The sequence below is a fragment of the Pelodiscus sinensis genome, chromosome 2 (genome assembly GCF_052426305.1).
Source record: "Pelodiscus sinensis isolate ZL-2025 chromosome 2, ASM5242630v1, whole genome shotgun sequence".
NCBI lineage: Eukaryota > Metazoa > Chordata > Testudines > Trionychidae > Pelodiscus > Pelodiscus sinensis.
In genome coordinates, this window is record NC_143053.1 from 89,128,554 (window position 1) to 89,149,394 (window position 20,841).

The 20,841-nt window shown below is 42.8% G+C and overlaps 1 protein-coding gene across 2 annotated transcripts; it reads left to right on the forward strand.

The window, feature by feature from the left end:
• Positions 1 to 1,277: 1,277 nt before the first annotated feature.
• PRELID3A (PRELI domain containing 3A) lies at positions 1,278 to 20,588 on the forward strand. 2 transcript variants are annotated; one of them, XM_075921000.2, is made up of 6 exons: positions 1,278 to 1,590; positions 6,998 to 7,166; positions 7,521 to 7,610; positions 9,250 to 9,320; positions 9,415 to 9,517; positions 11,385 to 13,294. In XM_075921000.2, exons 1-6 carry the CDS (start codon positions 1,454 to 1,456, stop codon positions 11,436 to 11,438), a joined length of 624 nt encoding a protein of 207 aa, XP_075777115.1. In that variant the 5' UTR covers positions 1,278 to 1,453; the 3' UTR covers positions 11,439 to 13,294. The 2 variants fall into 2 exon arrangements, with proteins under 2 accessions (XP_075777115.1, XP_014426169.2); XM_014570683.3 differs by lacking the exon at positions 11,385 to 13,294 and adding an exon at positions 16,838 to 20,588 and having other exon boundaries at positions 1,298 to 1,590.
• The last annotated feature ends 253 nt before the right edge of the window (positions 20,589 to 20,841 follow it).

The window sequence follows — 20,841 nt, forward strand, 5'->3', positions numbered from 1 at the left end:
TGGGAAAAGGGGCAAGTTGCGATGGGAGTGAGGGTTGCGATAGGACAGTACTGCTACATCACATCACACCAGACATGTTCGGGTATTCCACTTGACAACAAGCAAATACTGAAACCTGAAGAGGATCTATAATGTAATATATATGTAATTAAAGCAATAACTGTGATTTTCTGTTATTAATGCAGTTTTATTCGCATTGGAGTGTGTGGGGTGTGGAATGGCTTAGGGCAGTAGGCTGAGGATATGTGTGGGCACTGGAGTCAGGGTAGGATGTGGGGGAGGGTGCAGGGCAAGGGAGGAGGGTGAAGGCAGTTCAGAGCAGAAGTTGAGTGTAGGTGTGAGTGCAGGAGACTCAGGGCATGGTGCTGTGTGTGGAGGGGGGCTCAGGGCAAGGGGTACCAGCGGCTCATGGCAGAAGGTTGGGTGTGGGAGACACAGGAGTGGGGCTGGGAGACTTCTGAAGTGGGCACAGTAATCTGGAAAGGTGGAAAGCTCTGGGGTGGACTCTAGGCTCAATGCAGTCAGATCTTGCCGGAGTAGTGCACCAGGGTGGGCAACCTTACTTTCACCTCAGGTTACTGACAATCTTGCTGCCCACTAAGATGAAGGCCACACCTGTGGTCCATTCACTACTCTAGGTTCTCCATAGCTGATTCAGTTGCACCCTTTACTAGGTATGTAAAGAGGGTAATCAGTTAACCAGTTAGCTGGTAAGCGCCGCCTTAGGAGCACGCTTGCCAGGGTAAGGGTGAACCAGCGCCCAGTGCAGGGGAAGCAGCCCCCTCTCCCGGTGCGGCGGGCCGGCCAACCGATCATACAGTTTAGCCAGTTAACATTTTAAACGGGATTTTACATCCCTAACCATTAACTGACACCTGGTGCCACCCCTTTGATTCTGCTGCGGCTGCATTTGCTGTTGCGCAGGGCGGCTGCGGGGGCGCGCAGAGCCCGCCCCAAGGAGCGCACCGCAGGGGCTCCCCGCTGTAGGGGGAGATGAGGAAAATTGCTGTGAGGGCCTTGCTCGCGGGGAGGGATGTCCCGGGCCCGGCGTGCGTGGCAGGTGTCGCGCGAGGCTGGCACAGGGTTTAGGGTCAGACTGAGCCTGGGAGCCGGCCTCGCGCTTCCGGGCACAGGCCGCTGCTACGAGCAGCGCTGCGCAGGCGCGGTTAGGACCGCACGCTCGTTGACCACCTGTGGGAGAGGCCTTGCGGCGTCACGTGGTTGATGGACGACAAAAGGGAATCGCGCGAAGCCAGAGGACGCTGTGGAACTGCATTCCCGTAATGTCGCGTGCGGAATGGGGGCGTGTCCCTTGGCTTCCGGAGCCTGCGGGGCAATGGAGTGACGTATTCCTGCTGGCCCCGCCCGCGCGGTCTCCTGGGAGTGCGCAAGCCAGGAGCCTGCCTGGTACAGACTGTTCCCGGCTCGTGGCGCTCCGCCCCCTGCCTGCGTCATGGCCCCGCCCCCTCTGAGCCGGTTCTTTCTTTGCCCGGAGTCTAGCGCAGCGCCAGCGCCGCCGGTCGCCATTGGAGCCCGCTCTTGGTCCGATAGCGGAGCCATGAAGATCTGGAGCTCGGAGCACGTGTTCGGGTGAGCGGGCGCGGGGCCTGTGCTTCCAGGCGGGCCGGTAACGCGCTGCCCGGCCGGCCCCGAGCGGCGTCGCTGCCTTTACCGAGCCACATGCCTGTGTGAGCCCGCGGGGGCTCCCGGGCCTCGCTCTGTGAGCCGGGGCTCCCTGACGCCGGGGTGATCGCCGCCCCGGCGCTGTGATAGTCCCACCAGCGCCTGTCGCCCATGGGCCAGGAAGTGCCATGACCCTTAGCTCACCGCTGGGGAAACTGAGGCAGGGAGTGACTCATCCGAGGTCACCCCGCGGCTCAGCGCTGCAACCAGGTGACAGTTCTGTGTACGCGGCGCCACGCAGACCTATAGAGGGGAAAGTGCAAACTGTGACCTACAGTTATTTTGGCACCCTTCTCTTGGCTTATTAGCCTGTGCTGCAGCGCTCTCGCTTCATGGTGTAGGTTGCAGGAAATGTCATGGTTTACGTAGCTCTTTCTAAGAAACTCTCACATTTGTGGGATCTGCTATATTTAAAGTTCTAACTCTTTTGTGTGCAAGTCACACTGAATGAGGAATGCCTCTTGCTATTCAAAGGGGATGCAGTTGGTGGCAGTGCAGTATGGAGATTTGTGGGGAAATGATCCTCTAATGGGGAAGTTTTACTAGTTATGCTAGTGTGACCCCCTTGTCTGTAAAAGAGAGTGGCTTTTTCATCTTAGTTTAAACTACCAACAAAGAAGCTCTTTGAATTAGAGGGGCCACCTGGAAGTTCTGCTGGTATAACTACTTGGTTTATGTACAGTACAGGGCTGAAAGCAGTATGCAAGGTTTCCACATCTGTCTTCTGTTTACCACAGTACGCAGGAAGTGAGACTCCAAAAGGGCAGAGTTTTGAAACTACTATGCTATTTGTCATTAAGGCATAGGCATTCATAAATGACCTTTCACAACATTAGAGCAAAGTCAGATGTAGTTGATTCTTCTAAAAGGTATGAACAGGGACCGCCCACAACATTTTGGCGCCTGAGGCGGGGAGCTCAAATGATGCCCCTATCCCCCCTCGCTTGGGCCAAAACTTTGAAAGGTCTCAATTCTGCCTTCTTCCTGTTCTACTCCTTTCATAGTACTGCTCTGCTACCTACATATGCACCAGCAGCAGACACAATTTTCTACACTCTGGGTCCCAGTAGCCCCCCCCCCCCCCCCCCCAGTCTGGCACCTGAGGTAACGCTTCAGTTTGCCCCATGGTAGGGCCAGCCCTGGGTATGAACAGATTAAAACTAAGCTTCAGGGGGTAGCTGAGTTAGTCTGTTACAGGAAAAAAACAACAAATGGTCTGGTAGCACTTTATAGACTAACAAAACATGTAGCTGGTATCATGAGCTTTCCGGTCATTTGAAGAAGTGGGCTGTGCCCACAAAAGCTCATGATACCATCTGCATGTTTTGTTAGTCTATAAAGTGCTATCAGACCATTTGTTGGGTTTTTTTAGATAAAACTAAGTTATTGTAATACTTTGTGTATGTCTTTCCCTTTGAAAGGATAATGTATCTTAAGCCATGTAATATCTTCAAAAGTTGGCTAACATTCAAAGTGAATAACTAACTTTGTTATATTTCATGTTGTTCTTCATAAAGTGAACCATTTAAATGCAAAAAAGGTTAAGTTTGACTTTTGAAAACTAGTATCATACAGTTCTTGTTTTGTGTCATTGGTAGAAAAGTTAAAGGATGGGAGTGCCTGGGTATCAGTGACTAGCATGTCATACTGGGAAATGCCTATAGATAACAGGCTAGGAATCACAGCGATGTGGGCTTATACATTTCAAAACAGCATTTCACAGATTGATAGATACAAGCTTGACTTTAAAACAAAAAGTCAGTGAAGTTATAATAGCCTCACTGTACAGAAATATGATACAGTCCTTGCCCTCAAAGACTCTATAGTCTAGCTTGGATAAATCTGAGGCCACATCTCCCCTTGCTGGAAGATGGATACTGAGGTGATCAATCTTCTGTGTGCGATTTAGCAGATCTAGTAAAGACCTGCTAAACTGAATGCTGATATTCCTCATGAGTAATAAGGGAAGTTGATGCGAGCATTTTTTCCAATGACCCTCCCCCCCCCCCCCTTGTGAGGATGGTGCCAAAGCTCTGCTTAAGGTACATCTACTCCAGCTGTTTTTTATGTAGCTGGAATTGTGTACTGACCTTCCCCTGTAGTGAAGACCTGGCCTAAGAGATGGGAAGGTAAGAGTAAATTCAGAATGTGACTCTGAACTCACAGATGACAGTTGTAGTTACGTGTGTTCTTGGAGTTGTTTGTTTGGCGTGTGTGTGTGTGTGTGTGTTTGTGTGGTTTTTTTTTTTTTTTTTTTTTTTTTTTTTTTTTTGTTAGACTAAAGCAGAGAAATAAAAGAGAAAAAGAAACTGTGGAAGAACTGGGTGGTGAAAAACAAGCTAGGTTTTGAAGAGGGATTGAAAAATGTCCCAATATTGCAAACTCGAGTCTTGATTTACTAGTGCTAGCAACTTTGGAGTCCTTAATATAGGTGCATTACATATGGTTTAAAATACCATGCCATCTAGGTTGGCACAGAACATGCCTAATTGACAGAGGAGAGGGTATGTCTACACTGCTGTTAAAATCCATGGTTAGCCCTTGTCAGCTGACACTGGCTTGGTTGCAGAGCTATAAAAATGCAGTGTAGGCATGTGAGATAGGGCCTTGGTGCTGGGGACCCATGGGGGGAGGAGTCTACACTGCAGTTTTATAACCCTGCAGCCCAAGACCTCTGAACCAGAGCCAGCTGACATGGGCCAATTGTAGGTATTTAGTGCAGTGTAGATATACACAGAATATTTAAAATATCATTGGACTCCCTCCTATGCTAGGACTTTGACAGTTGCTAGTAAGAATGTTAAGTATCAGGTAATCGACTATTTGATTAATCGGTAGGGTGCCTCCGCCTTTGAAGTGTAGCAACAGCCCTAGGTGAAAGCGCTGTGTGGAGCTTGGGGTCAGCTGGGGACTCCTCCACTGACCCCGTGCTCCATGTGATGCTGTAGCTTTGAAATGCTGTGAGGAGCCTGAGGCTGGGCTCCCCTGCGGTGTTTCAAAGTGGGAGCACCACACAGAGCCTAGGGTCAGCTGGGGAGTCCCCACCTTGCTGTGTTCTTGGGGTTGTTTGTTTGGTGTATTTGATAGAGGCAATGGGGGGGGGGGGAGAGCGACTAGTCAATTAGCCTGTCAACTACCTGATCAGCAAATGCTTATCAGATAGTTGACTAGTCCTTCACATCCCTAGTTGCTAGCATAGATGATGCTAGAATAATATAGGCAACCATCTAAAAATATTTATGAAACTTTTAGTATAGGGGCTTGTGTTAGTTTAGTTACCTTGACTTTCACTTCAGATAAACTAGTGTACATCTGGTTACTACACTTCAAAAGCGAAAGTGCTGTGTGGAGCACAGGGCCAGCAGAAGAGTCCCCAGCTCTGCTCCTTTGGAGCACCTTCTTCTCTTCCCTCCTGCTGCCACCCCCCCTGCTGCCTAGCGAGGGGGCGGGGGGTGTGTGGGACTAGTTGACTACTGTGTCAACTTCCTGATAAGCATTTGCTTATTGGATAGTCAACTGGTTGTTCACATCCCTACTGCAATGTGTGTGAGTGTCTAGTTAGCTTGGAGATTGATAAAACTTGGTCTCATCAGTTAGGCCTTTGACTTCTTGTAAGTTTTCAAGGACTTCTTGCCCTTGTTAGTCACCTTTGTTTAGTTTTATGTTCATGTTCCATCACAGTATCTCAGGGATTATGCATCAGCTAATTTTTGGCATGTTTTATAGTAGGGAGCAAAGTCTAGGAATAGAGGAAGGAATCCTTTATTTTTTTAAAAGAAAATACATTCCTGAAGTGTACCTCTCTGTATTTTCTGTTCATGTTGGAGATGTTGCAAAATGGCATTTTATTCTTCAGGCTTCTGGTGTTTGTTCTGAAACCTAGCATGAGTGAGTTAAGCTGTAGTGTAATATTCAAAACTGTGTTTTCTATTATTGATCTAATGTTTGTGTATCAGAATGACTCAATATCTTGCCCTTCATAACACTTTTATTGGAGAGATTTGAATAAATAGACAAAATACTATTGAGGTTAAGTTTGAATTAATAAACAAATCAAATCAGTTCTGGAATCAAAGAGAGGAGTAACTTCTAAAGTTAGAGTCTGCAAGGATACTTTGTCACTGACCTTGGAAACGGGGACTTAGAAACTGATTTTCAAGCCTTCAAAACATGACATTCCTCCGTTTGCCTCTGTGGCGCTGACTATGCTAAACAAAACCAGTTGTCAGCTGTATAAAACTGACTATTGCAATGCCTTTAAGGGTTTTAACATCTCCACATAGCAACACTTTCTGTGTGGTGTCTCCACTTGACTTTTATTCTCTAACTTTTTGTCCCCACTGCAGAACTGTAGAAATATTATGGAAAACTTGAGTGCAGAAAATGCCTAAGAGAATGCTGGTTCAGCTGGATTTGAGCTAAATCCTTGCTCCTTGAAGTAATGGCTGACTTACAAAATCTTAGGCCCAGAGGGTTGTGGGGATGTGAATGAGAAAATCCTAGTGCAGACAGCTGTTGTGAGTAGCAAGTCTGTGTACCTCAGTTGTATTTGGCTTTCAGTGGTTGGCATGCTAGTTTAGATGGCACAAAACTGTTAAATCTTGATAAAGATGTGATGGAATATGGTGTTTAGTTAGGAGGATGCTGCAAGGGAAGGGGAAATGTATTCCTGACACTGTAACTTAGCTAATGTTGTAGCAGGCCTTCTTCATGTGTGAATAGCAAGGGCTGAAGGTAAGGTAGTACTAATCTCTATACCCCTGGAACAGTGGTCACCAACCAGTCGATCGCAGAGGCACTGCCAGTCAATCTCAATGCCATGTTCCCAGACCCAGACAGTGCTTCCAAAATTTATTAGCATTACCCAAGTATTTCTTTTAGCCTCTGTCTACTTTGGTAGGGAGTTCTAGTGTTTGTTTAAATGTTGTATGGAAAAGTGTTTCCTATTTGTTTTGAATTTTGCCATCTTTTACTTCATTAAATGTCATCTTTTTTAAGACAGACCAAGCGCTTCTGGTTTTCCTAGCTTCTTTGTACTGTCCTAATTTTATGTATTTTTATTTTGTCTCCCCTTATTTGTTTACCTAGAAGGGAATCGATCTTTGTAATCTTTCCATGTAGAAGTTCTGTGCCCCAACTATATTTTAAGTGACATTCTGGGGCCCCCTTTAATTCAGCAGTTTCTTTCTTTGAGGTGAGGTGACCTATACTTCACCCAGTATCCCAGATAAGTATTCACTACTTGTTTGAATTAAGATTAATGGTTTTAATAGCATGCATAAATAGTTATAGATACTGTCTCTTCTTTTCTTAGACACCCATGGGATACAGTTATCAAAGCTGCTATGAGAAAATACCCTAATCCCATGAATCCTTGCGTGGTAGGAGTAGATGTGCTAGACAGAAGCCTCGATAACCAGGGAAGATTACATAGTCACAGACTTCTCAGCACAGAGTGGGGACTACCAAATATTGTAAAAGCGGTATGTTTTTATGAGTTTGAATGAGTAACTGACTATGTAATACATTTAAACACTTTGATCTTATGGGGTCTCACTTCTGGAAAGGTGTTTCCTATAAACTCAGAGTTATAGGAAAGATGTAAAAACACAGCAGCCCATCTCTTGTCATGAACGCATTGCAATGTTTCCTGAAATGGTAATCAAATTAGTATCTTCCTGGCCGGGACTGTGTGACTTTGATTGTCTAACACTGAGCTTATTGAGGTCTTGATGTAATGCTGCAATATAAAATTGTAAAAGTAGTAATTTGGAACACACAAAGCTTCTAGTAATTTGTTCTGAAGTTATGTTGAATATTTAAATATTGCCTTTTAGATTTTGGGAACAAGTAGGACTCTGACATACATTAAAGAACATTCAGTGGTAGATCCAGTGGAAAAGAAAATGGAACTCTGCTCCACCAATGTAAGTGAGGTTGGGAAGCTTTTGCTAATGGGTGTAGGGGAATAGAATGCATGCTTATTTGTAACACAAAAGAAAGCTTTGCTTTTAGAAATACACAAGCTTGCACTCATGGCTGTCAAACAAAGACTGCATTTTCTATGTGAACTGGATGGTTTGAAGCTTTTCTAGGTTGCCATTTTTCTAAATAATACTTCCTTTCTCAGTTGCCGCTTTGCATGAGTAGGCAGTTGAAATATTTGTGTGGGTGTAATCTTTTACATCAGGTGAAACCATTTTCTGAGAGCAGAAATAAACCCAGATCTTAGAGAATGAAACATACTGGCCAAATAAATTATTTCACTAAAAAGCAGCAGAAATAATCTGTGAACTAAATTGCAGATCTTTAATCTCTTTGGGTACGTCTACACTACATGCCTCTGTCGGCAGAGGCATGTAGATTTGTTTATTCAGCAACAGTAAATGAAGCCGCGATTTAAATGATCGCGGCTTCATTTACATTTACATGGCTGCCGCGCTGAGCCGACAAACAGCTGATCAGCTGTTTGTCGGCTCACCGCTAATCTGGACGTTCCCCCTGTCGACATCAAAGCCCTTTGTCGGCAGCCCCGTTATTCCTCGTGGAATGAGGAATAACGGGGCTGCCAACAAAGGGCTTTGATGTCGACAGGGGGAACGTCCAGACTAGCGGTGAGCCGACAAACAGCTGATCAGCTGTTTGTCGGCTCAGCGTGGCAGCCATGTAAATGTAAATGAAGCCGCGATCATTTAAATCGCGGCTTCATTTACCTTTGCCTACAACCCTAATCTACATGCCTCTGCCGACAGAGGCATGTAGTCTAGACACAGCCTTTGAATTTGCATGATTTGGTAACTGTTGTATTCCAATATCTTTAAAGCCTGTCAAGTTTTAAATCTATGTTCTCAGGAAGAGTCTTTACTTTTGTACTGTAAATGTAGACTGTAGGGACTTTCCCGAGTACTGGTTTTGTGTGTGATTTGGTAAGGCTGCTTATTTTCCTCAAAAGCCTGAATTAAAAAGCTTGCCCTAGCAAACATGCTGAAGTTCAGACTATGTCCAACATTCATAAATGTCAAAGCTACCAGAACCATGTTGGACAACATGAAAATATAGAGAGACTTGGGGTACGTCTAGACTGCAGAGTTTTTTCCGGGATACAGGAGGTATCTTGGAAAAGCTCTGCTGCATCCAAGAAAAAAAAATCAGAAAAGCAGATGCGTTTTGTGTGTGTGTGGGGGGGGGGGGGGGTGTTTGCATCCTTGTAAACCTCATTCTATGAAGAAGAAGGAATGTTCCAAAAAAGGCTCTTTTCCTGACATTTGGCCCATTGTAGGCAGGCCAAATGTTGGAGAAGACTCTTTCAGAAGAAAAGCAGAAAAAGATACGCAAATTGCGGTTCGTAATTTGTGTATCTTTTCTAACTTTGTAGTCTAGACTTATTGACAAACCAACTGGTTTGCAAGAGAAGATGACGTGCTTGGTATTGTAGCTGACAAAGTACAGTAATTGTCCTGTTTCTGCTGTTAAGAACAATGAAGAATAATGGTGCTGCTGAATTGTTGATAGAAGAAACAACAAAGTGGAGAAGACATTGTGGATTTGTGTGTTTTTGTTTTTAAGATTACTCTCACAAATTTGGTGTCAGTTGATGAAAGACTGGTGTACACGCCTCATCCTGAAAACCCAGAAAAGTAAGTTGGAGAGGTGGGGTGTGTCTGCATCTTTATGGGAGTATACTGCTTCATTTCTGAAACAATAAGCTTTATTTTCTTTCTTTCATTGCAGGACAGTGCTAACTCAAGAAGCAATTATTACAGTAAAAGGCGTTAGCCTGAGTAGTTACTTAGAAAGTTTAATGGCTAACACAATATCCTCCAATGCTAGAAAGGTATGTTTTGTTGCAATAATTCCTAGCCCCTTTTGCTACTGAATGGTATGGTTAAGGCTCAAACTCGCAGTTCTGTGTGAATAGAATTCTCATAGACTTTGTTTGGGAGAGAGGGGAATCAGCAGCAAGCCATGCAGGTTTGGACCCAAAGTGTGTACAATTTTTAACCATTAAATTCTTCTTGTGACATTTACAGGAGCCAGAAGCAAAGGACAATGCTTTTTAATTAACTTTTAAATGCATGCTAACCTGTTTGTAATGTTCCTTTTGTTGGAGACTGTTACCTAAGCCGCTCTTAAACTTCAGGTTACAGTTCAAAAGTTAAAAAGGCTACCAGCAAAGAGAAGTCTATAATGACTGAATGGAAAACCAATTCACAAATTCCGGTACTGCTCATGTTGATTGCAGACTCTTTATGCTCAACACAATCTCATTTGTTCTAATTCTTATCTGCCAGTTGTATGCCATCTCTTCACCTATCCAGTTTAGTTTAATACAAACAGTTCTGCACAGAGATTAAATATTCTGGTCTTCTGGGTGAAATGGGAAGGAACCTAGGCAAATTTGTATGCCCCCTGTTGCAAGTAAATTCCCCAATTTGTGTTAATCTGCAAGGCATAGAAAAACGTCTCTCTATCAATCATGCTCAGACACTCCCGGTTGGCTGTAGTTATTTGTTACTGTTGAGGGCACTCTGTCTTGCTCTCATGCTACTAGAAGTCAACTGAGGATCATACCTGTACCTCTTTATTAGTACCAGCTGGAGGAAGAGGAGCAGACCAAAATGAGTATGATGTGAGAGAAGCACACGACAGACGTAAGGATGGGAAGGGCAAAAAGAGAAGGAGGGAGCAGTGAGACAGATGGGAAGGTGAATGAGATGCAGTGCCCACGTGAAGGTGAAAGCTGGCCTGGTGGGGTAGTGGCAGTTCAGATCCAGTCTTACTCACTGGGAGGGCATTGGGGATGCCTTGATTAGCCCAGGAAGTGATATTGCTTCAGTCACTTGATGTCCACTATTGGACTGATGAACATTCAGATTCCTTCCTCCCCTTCCCCTTTCACTCTTAGATCATTTTGACCAAGTAGGGTTGAATGTTCCCTTCATCTCTGTTGTGCCTTTCCCCAAGAAAATAGCTATAAGGTCTGTGAAGGGAAAAGCTGGCAAAAATAAAATATGCTAAAGTTAGGGCTTAAATGGATGATCTTCAGGGTTTGGGAAGTTTATTAAAGAGGGGGGAGAGGGAGGAAAAAAGTGACTAGTTGTATTTACTTTGGCTGTTAATTGGTGGCCATAAAGATCCTGCCACTTGACCTTCACAATTCTCTCCTCTTCTTCTGGTGCCACTTAGAGTAATAGGGGTACATGCTATGATCTCCCCATCCTATGACACTCATGACTGCAGTTAAATCTTTGGTTTGCCAGCAGCACTGTTAGGCCTGACCTTCTCTATCTAGAAAGCCACATTAGAAAAGGGTTTGTCCCATACATTACTTAAACATGCACTTAGCCAAGTGTCATATGATGGAACAGCACCTTTTTGTCATTTCTAGGATAGCTGAGTTCCTTCAGAGATGTTGAATGTGACAGGAATTTGTATGTGCTGTTTCCAGCCCTTTCATTACTAACAAGCAGACATATTTTGAAGAGGGTGGTGACCTCAGAAGCACAATACTAAATTTCTGTGCTTTCAAAAGTTTGCTTAGGCATGGCAAAGCTTTGCTGGAAAGAGTGTTTTCCTGCTGTATCTTGAAATGCTGAAGTAAATGTTGAATTTTGCTCTGAAAGTTTGACTACAAGCCTGATGCCTGAATACTACAATGATGAATTTTGTGCCATGTGTTAATCTTTTCTGTGTTACTCCAGGGGTGGGATGCTATTGAGTGGATAATTCAAAATTCTGAAAGCGCTCTAAGCTAGCAGTCTATCTCTACATCTGCAGTTTGTACTAACTAGTGGTAACTCCGGCATTCAAAATCTCGGTACAGCATTTCAGCTTTCTAGCAAATGTGCATGGACTGTTGTGATGTGATATTTGTGTGTGTGTGTGTGTTTGTATACATGAGCTTGCATGTGGCTCTATTATAATACAGTTACATGCAGGAATGGCATTATTCTTATAACATTAGAATCGTATGTGGGTTTTTTAACTTTTCAAATGCTTTTCATTTTGTTAATGCTAGAAAGTGCTGCTTTTTTCCACTATGAATTTTGAGAATGAAAGAGTAGGTACAGTTTTCATACTTTATGCTGGACAGCAAACAGTGCTCTATACCTTCCCTTCCATTATATAGTGTAGCTTGATGGTGTCATTCCTGTATTGAAACTACAAATATCCAGTAATAAAATCTTGTAACCTCTTTTTTTTCCCCCCCCTTCATTCCCACCAATACCACTTTTATTTTGGGGTGTATGTATGACTTGTAAAATCAGCATTTGATGGCCGTGTGCTTTCAAGTTGACTTATTATTCCACTAAATGCGTGAGTGGGATAAACCATTAAGCTTTGTCTTCTCAAAAAACAAACCAAAACCAAAACACCATCCTGGAGTAGCCAGTCTTATCAGTTATCCAAGATATAAAAGCAAATCTTTTATTTGACCCTGATTATTTAAGTATTTGACCCTAATATTGAAAGCATAATTTAGTGCTAACATGTAATGTGCATGCTTGGTTCTGAATGTGCTTGCTTAAGTCCGATATATTTTATAGGACTTGTATAACGTTGTGTTCTATGTAAATACATTTTTTTATATATATATAAAACTCCAGTCCTCTGTCAGATTCTGTTTTCTTTTTACTGAGTACTACAAAGGTCTTTAATCTTAAAGCTTCACATCTACAACTGATTTTATTAACTTAGATTCTGCTGGAGAATTGTTCTGAAATTTACCCTGCCAGCATGGTGAATTGATACTAAGTTACATGGATTTAAGCAGTTTTTCCAGAACTGAATAAAATATCTCACTAATGGGGGGGGGAGGGAGAGTTTGGGGGAAGAGGGTTGGAAAAACAGACAGACCTGAACAGTCAGTGATCCAAAGTACAACCCTCAGAAGCAATTCTGTAGATCTGAGTCCCACCCAAAGGTGCTAACTTTTTGGCTAGTAAAGGTCTACTTTTGATATTAAACTTTAAACTGTCTTAGTATTTATATGTTTCCTTTAACTACTTTTATATTAGCATCAGTGTAACTAAGTGGATAGTAACTGAAAAAGCTATTTTTTTGAATCTGAAAAGTTTTACGTAGGGTTATTTTAACACCTAACGTGGAGGGAAGGGAGTGTTTTTTTGGTTCCTCTAATCTCTCTGAATATGACAGTTCAGTCAGTTTCACTATTTTGTTATGCATTTATTTTCTATTGCATGTGGTAATCTGCTCTGTTGTAACTCACATGCATGCTTCCCTATACCCTGCAAGAGAAAGTTTGCCAGCAATAGTGCCAGCAAAACAAACTGAAGTGGCAAGTATGTGGACAGAGGAATTAGGCTGGGTGGGAATGGGGAGTTTGGTTTAGTCCTACTCAAAATTATCCTCCTATGTATCTGCAGGAAAAAATACAATTCTTATATTTTAGACATAAGAGTTTTTCTGACTAAAATAGTCTGTTCTAATTAGCCTAGCCAAACCAAAACTATGTAAGTTGATGTCCCTGTTAACATGACAGTGGCACTATTAGAAATGCTAACTTCCAAGCCACTAACATTTCTACAAAAGCAGTGAGGAGTCCCGTGGCACCTTATAGACTAACTGAAGTGTTGGAGCATAAGCTTTCGTGGGCAAAGACCCACTTCGTCAGATGCATGTAGATGCAGTACATGCATCTGACGAAGTGGGTCTTTGCCCACGAAAGCTTATGCTCCAACACTTCAGTGGGCAAAGACCCACTTCGTCAGATGCATGTACTGCATCTACAAGCATCTGACGAAGTGGGTCTTTGCCCATGAAAGCTTATGCTCCTACACTTCAGTTAGTCTATAAGGTGCCACGGGACTCCTCACTGCTTTTGCAGATTCAGATATTTAACATTTCTAGGTATTTAAGGCTCTTTTCCCCATGCTTAGTCTTAACTTGGGAATTAAATATTTTTATATTACAGGTTTGTTTAATACTTTTGAGGATGGGAATTGTCTACTAGTATGTTTGTAGATTCTAACAAACACTAACTGCCAACAGTAACAAATAACTCAATATAGCACTTGGACAATGAAGGCCTTTATTTCTAAACATGGCATGTTCTTCCTGGTGATTGATTGAAGATGTCTCTTTCTATTTAATAATCATTTCTCTCTCAATGAGGTTAAATGGAAATAGCGTCTTATACTTATGCAGTCTTTTATGCTTCTAACCTCAAATCTGTCTTTCAAGTTACACTTCCTGAATGTTCTCAAGTGGCTATTTAAATGTAGAGGCAGTCCTCGAGTTACGCGGATCCGACGTAAGTTACGAACGGGGATTTTCTCCTCCCGGAGGACTGGAGTGGCGGGACGCCTGGTCCCGCCGCCCGCCTCCTCCAGGGTGAGAAAAGCTGCTCCCCGTCTCCCTGGTCTGCTGGGGGAGCCAGCAGACCAGGGAGACGCTGAGCAAAGCGGCGGAGGACCCGGGGCCGGACCCGCGGCGCTTCCAGGTCAGCTGGAAGCGCCACGGGTCCGGCCCGGGTCCTCCGCCGCTTTGCTCCGCGTCTCCCTGGTCTGCTGGGGGGGGGGGACGCAGCTAGTGCCCCCCCCCCCCCCAGCAGATCAGGGAGACGTGGAGCAAAGCCCGGGGCCTGTGGTAGAGCAGGTGGGGCGCTGCCGGTTGGTCCCGCAGCATCGCTCCTTGGCGCTACTGGACCAACCTGGCAGCACCCCAGCTGCTCTGCCCCAGGCGTCCCCAAGTCAGCAGCCGCTGAAACTGACCAGTGCTGACTACAGGAAGCCTGAGGCAGAGTTGCTCTGCCCCAGGCTTCCTGGAATCAGCTGCTGATCAGTTTCAGCAGCAGCTGACTTGGGGACGCCTGGGGTTCTTAAGTTGAATCTGTATGTAAGTCGGAACTGGCATCCAGATTCAGCCGCTGTTGAAACTGATCAGTTTCAGTAGCGGCTGAATCTGGATGCCAGTTCCGACTTACATACAGATTCAACTTAAGAACAAACCTACAGTCCCTATCTTGTACGTAACCCGGGGACTGCCTGTACATCCACTCAAGTACATTATGGTTAGGGAAGAGTAAACAGTGGGATAGGGACCCTTTAAATATCCTGCAGCAAACAGATGCTCTCTTTTTAGGGGTAACACCCTCTTTTTTTTTTCTGCATCAGTAATACGCCCCAGCTAGTCAATTTGTTTGTAAAGCTAATGACAGAACTACTCCATCATCTAGCATATGCTGTTTTATGTTTTCGGGTGCTCCTTGCTGAGCTGTCTGCCTCAGAGTTTTACTGAAAGATTGTTTTTAGATGTGAGGAATTCTGCCATCTGAGATCTGCTCACTTGAATACTATCCTATATTCTGCACCCTTAAATCACTACTAGTAGTGATTTATCTTCTTACCAGAACGCATTTGTGCATGAAATGAGAACTCTTAATTTAGCTGTTTGATTCATTAAGGTGTATGTGTGATAAAACGAAGAGTTAATGGACAAGAACAAGACAGCATGTCCTGTGAAAACCATTGAGCCTCTAGAGGACGCATTTTGAGTTAGTAATGAAAGAGGTTACAGTGAAGTGGTGTTTTTTTTTTTTAACTTCTCTCCAAAAGGACTTTGAAAGCTTCTGAGACATGCTTTAGGACTAATCCTAATAGCCCAGGTGGGGGAGCACTTGTGCCACAATGTCCCCAAATTAGAGATGTGAAAACCATCTAAAATAGTTAATCTGTTAAGCAATTTAACTGGTTAACTACTGGCTGCAGGTGGCAGGGGCTGCTCTGGTGCTGCTAGCCCACCCTCTGGTTAACCAGTTACCCAGTAAGCATGCCAGTAAGGTTAATGTTTTCTGGGTAACAGGCTTACTGTTTACTTCTACATCCCTGCCACAAATTCATGCATATTGAGTTTCCATCCCATGTATGTTAGCTCTCCCTGGGGAAATTTTTTCTTTCTTTCACTGTCCTCTAAATAGCATCAGCTCATTGGGTCTAGTTTGCCACTCAAATTTTAATTCTTTCATCCCAATCTTTTAACTTTACAAGATGCTGCTGATTCCCTCATCCCCATGCTCATGTTGTGATACCTGCACCTCTTAGAATGTTGAAAGGGAAATATTTAATAGCATCAATTCTTCCCGCTAATGCTGCTGTGTTTGAGGGGCTTTGTGGCCTTACTTTCCCCTCCCCACTAGACAAAAAGACCAGTGTTTTGCTCTACCTATTTATCTGGGCAAAACTTCTACTCACCCTGGGTAAACAGAATTTTGAAACCCTACACTCCAATACATTTTGATTTAAGGAAATAAATGTTCCCCTACCTCTAGGCTAGCAATTTATTACTTTAAAGTTGTCCTTCACGAGAGCCTTTCAAGATGAGCATGTCAGAGTAGTTTCTTACATGAAATCACAAAACCAGGCAGTGCAATTCTATGTGGTCATTTCCAAAAAAGGAACTGCACGTGTATATTTAAGTTTAATTGCACTGACTCACAGCACTTTGCCTCAGAATGATACTGTACTGAGTCATTCTTGAAGCATTCCTGGAATAGGCAAGAACAGGGCAGGATGACAGAACATTTAGTGGAAGTTTTAAAATTTTTGACCATATGCTGAGAATTAACTCATACATGTATGTAGAACTTCATAATACTCTCCTTATAGTCGCTTCTGAACAAATTTTGTTCTTTTGAAGAGTAGAATGTTTGTGTGTCTTTTTTTTTTTTAAACTGTTACTGCTCAGTCTACCTGAATGTCCAACTTGGTTCATCCTGACTCCTCTTCAATAACTAAAATTTGTCCAAACATAATTTTCCTAACAATTCTGTTGCATCAACTGAAGTGTTGGCTTTACTGTGCTAACAGAAAAAGCAAATGGTAAAAATATCTTTTATTTGCTGAAGTAACCAGTGAGTAGATTTGTTGAATTAAAAGGTAATTTTACAAAGGCTTTCTTTCCATAAACACACTTCAGTGTGGCATTAACTTTTTGCACATAAGATGAAATTTATGCAAATGGCAAATACTCTGTTTAATGAAGCTTCAGTGAAAACTTAAAACACCTAAGATAATCCATTTGCATTATTTTTAGAGTAGTCTTGAAGTCTGACAAAGGAAAGATATTGAAGTTTTAATTTTTAAGTGGCCTTGTATCCATTTTGATACTAAATTCCATTGTCTTTTTCTGACAGGGTCGAGATGCACTGGAATGGGTGATTGGCAAACTAAACATAGAGTTTGAGGAACTAACATCATCCACACGGGAGAGCATGAAATCTGGAATGGCAGCAGCATCAGCAGAGAACTGAAACAGCAAAGCACCAAGGAATTGTGACAGAACAACTTTTTATCACAGAACTTTATTTCCTTAGGTCTCTTCTCTATGGCTGATACTCCACAGTCTTTTTTGTATATGTTTTAGGAATGAAGTTATTTTTCTAGATCTCTTTCTAGCCTCCATATCACCTTGTCTGATGAATGAAGACTAATATGAGCTCTCATTTCCCCCACCCCCTTTTTTTATTTAAATAACCCCATGTTATGTAGCTAACTGAAACACAGTCTTTCTGGCAGTTCTTTAAAAATGCCAAAAATGTGCCCTTTTTATAAAGGCGGTAACCAGTAAGGGTCTTCTACTTTATACCATCTGGGTTTTTTGTGCTCATAGGTTTTTTTTATAAGTGTGTATTTATTAAGAACCTCTTTAGAGAGCAGCTGCTACCTTTTTGTGAAGGCAGCTGGGTACAAAAGCACTGAACCTATTAGTCTTTGCTACCTAGGTGGAATAGTGAAGAGTAAGTGACACATACTGTAAAGTAACCTGAAGAAATACCTCATCTGAAAAAGCTAGCTCTTGCACGGTGATACTGATTCATGCAGTGTCTGAACATGATACAGATGTGATTTTTGTCATGGCTTGTTGCATCCAGATGTAGTGAGAATGTAGATTTTTAGTTAGACTTTGGGAATAGAATATATTTATTTTTGTAATATTTATTCACCATCTAGTCTTTCTCCTACTTCCCCCCTCTTCTGGAACAGTAGCTGATACCTCTGTGGAAAGCATCGTAAAAATCTTGACTTTTAAATGCAACTTTTAACGAGAGGACTTGAATGAAGAGTATTTTTGTTGCTTCAGATAGAATCACTTTCACAACGGTTAAGTGTTACTTACACCACTAACAGATATCAAATTTAGAATCTGCAGCAAACTTAGATGTGGTGTAAAAGTTTAGGAACACCAAAAAAGATTACAGAATCTGCTTTCACTAGTCCTCTTCCTCCCCCTCTGCCCCAGAGCTTTCTATGAACTTTCAGATGTTCTTTGTGCTTGCCTTTTATTTACATTTTAACTATTTTTGCCACCTTGACATGAATAGTAATCATTTTTAGGCTCATTAAAATATTTCTGGTCATAGTTCTTCATTGTCTGGGAAAACAAGATTACTAGATTTTTTTTTTTTTTTTTTGCAACATCTATAGAGTAGAATATTTGCAGAAAACCACAAATTGGATTGCTTTCTAAAAAGTATGAAATCCAAAATATTTAAAAAGGTACTGGCCTTTCTTTGAAGTGGTTACAGAGATGAGTGTTTGCAAGTAGCACAAACTTCGTTTGCAGCCTTCATCCATTGATACATTTTTGGTATGCCGATGACAATTTTTTTTGTGCATATAAAGGTTAAAGTCTGTTGCAAAGATTTGATTCCTCTTGCAAACAGAACATAAGTGGTTGAAATAATTTTGAATTAAAATTCTAAATATTTTTGAATTGTAAAAAATAAACGCCTGTTTCATAACTTGTTTTGCTTTGGGAGCTTTAAAACACAATGCTAGTTTAGAGGAAACACACCAAACACCTGGCACAATTATTTTACTAGTTGTAGAAACACTAAGCTGTACTGATAGCTACATTTTTCTTTTTTGAAAAGAAAAGCAAGTATGCTTTCATACACAGTAATGGTTTCATTTTTAAAACAAATTTGGTTGAATGATAGGACTTAAATCTAAGCTTTCAAAAATCAAGTCTGTGACATAAGTATTACTTTGTCTTCATATGGACTTCAGGTGTTTCCTTTATGAAACAGACACTTATTCAGAACTAAGGCCTGTGAGTATATTGTCTAAAGGATGACTTGCATCACCTACATTTTAGCTGCAAGTCATTTCATGTCTAAGGGTTACATGGTGCCCTTTCCTGGGGGGAAAATTTGCAGAAAAGTCTAGTTGGGGGAAGTTGTAGTAGTAACATTCTAACACATGCCTGCTATGGGTGATGTTAAATGCCCAGATATGTTTGTGCTGCAATAAAATACCAATGGCTGGCCTGTGCCAGCTGAATCAGGCTCACAGAGCTATAAAACTGTAATATAGACATCCAGGATGTGAAAGTGGGCAAGTCTCACAGTTGGGGCTCCAGTCTGTGCCCTGAAGTCTATAACTCTGAGCCTGATCTTGGATGACAAGGGCAAGCTGGCCCTTGGGTTTTTATTGCAGTGTTAGACATTCCTCCAGATCTGTCAAACTTTTAGCCCCTTGTATTGTGCTTTAATGCTACTGATCCATTGTGCATGATTTATTGTTGCTTTGGGTAGCTTTGAAATCGCCATGCAGGTATTAAAACACAACTGTAACTACTCCAGTAGCATTTGCTACTTAGCACCTTCTGGCCTTATATGTGACTGCTTCTGTTCTACCTCCTTAGGAGCCCTGTAGGACAGCAAGGGGTGCTGCCGCTTGCAGTCCTCATTCAGACACAAATTACAAAATGCAATCCTTGGGTGGATCCTGTCACTAATCTGGGTGCCTCAAACATGCTTCTGTAGAGATATTTTTGGTCACACTCAGGCCCATGTCTGTCCCCATTGTAGCTCCTGAGTTGCTTTCTCCTAACTTCCAAGTGGCCCAGCCCACTCCTCCACTCCATGTCCTCTGACCACAGGTGTCCCCCTCCCCCTGTTCTTCCTGGTCACTAGTTGCTCTGGGCTTTGGCTGACCACCTTTGCCTGGAAGACCATAACTTGATTTGTAGCTACATTGGGTGGGAGGGAAGTTAATCCTACCTGCTTCTTTGCTGTTGTCCCAAGAGAGCTGCTTAAGAGCTTTGGGAATGTCTGCCACTTAATGCCCTATTCTATTGACTAAGGTGACTTGCTCCTGCTTAGTCTGAAAATTATTCAAGTGAGGGAGGGCCCTCTGCTTTAAATCCTTTGCAAAGAAGTCAGTTGCATCCACTCTTTTTTGCTAGGCATAGCCTCTTGCACTGTCCTTTCTGGGGTCTAGTATCACTCCGAATGCATGGATCCACCCTTGGGACCACTGAATGGTAATCACACTCTACTTTGTTCTTGTCTGCCTTAACAGCTGTTCATCAGGCAGAGTGTTACTTGGGATTTATCTTAACTTGTGTTGGGAAGCTCATCTTCATGTCAATCATCTGGTTCAAGGTTTCTGCTTTAAGATTTGTCATAACTGTTTTTCTGGGATCCTCTGTTCTCATGAACAGCACTGCTTCAGGTATAGGCATGAGCCTTTGCACAGTCTGCCCTTTCATCCTGTTCCTTTTTCTGGTCATTGCAGTACAGGTAGTCCCCGAGTTACGCGGATTCGACTTGTCGGATCCGCAGTTACGAACGGGGATTTTCTCGCCCCGGAGGACTCGAGCGGCGGGACCAGGCGGCTGAATCTGGATGCCAGTTCCAACTTACATACAGATTCAACTTAAGAACAAACCTACAGTCCCTATCTTGTACGTAACCCGGGGACTGCCTGTAGTTCTGCAGAGCCTCATGGGGATTTTCACTAGCCAGAGTTGTGTGTGTTCTGTCTTGCACAAGAGTTCCATCAGGATTTGTGGTACTCAAGAAACCCTCTTGCTGCATATGGTGTGGATGGATACAATATATCTTTTCTCACCCTTTGAATAAAAGAGTTCTCCTCTGGATATTTTTGTGTTTAAATCTCACATTTTCATTCTAATCTTGCACTAATGCAATTGTTCTGTAATTGGGACCTTTCACTGGGCTGGTTCCCTCCTATGTGGGGTACTTAAGCCTAATTCCTCAAAAATTGAGCTGAAAAACCCTCCAGCACTAGTGTGGGCTCCAGCACTGCGGAGAGTGACCAGGTGAAAGGTGGGAGGAAAAAGCTTCCGAAGTAGGGCAGAGTTTAAAACAAACTAGGACGACCTAATCTA

Coding starts and splice junctions, on each gene's coding strand:
- PRELID3A (XM_014570683.3), top strand. CDS start 1,454: ATGGCCCCGCCCCCTCTGAGCCGGTTCTTTCTTTGCCCGGAGTCTAGC. Junction 7,167..7,520: donor TACCAAATATTGTAAAAGCG/GTATGTTTTTAT, acceptor ATTGCCTTTTAG/ATTTTGGGAACAAGTAGGAC. Junction 9,518..16,837: donor TATCCTCCAATGCTAGAAAG/GTATGTTTTGTT, acceptor TTTTTCTGACAG/GGTCGAGATGCACTGGAATG.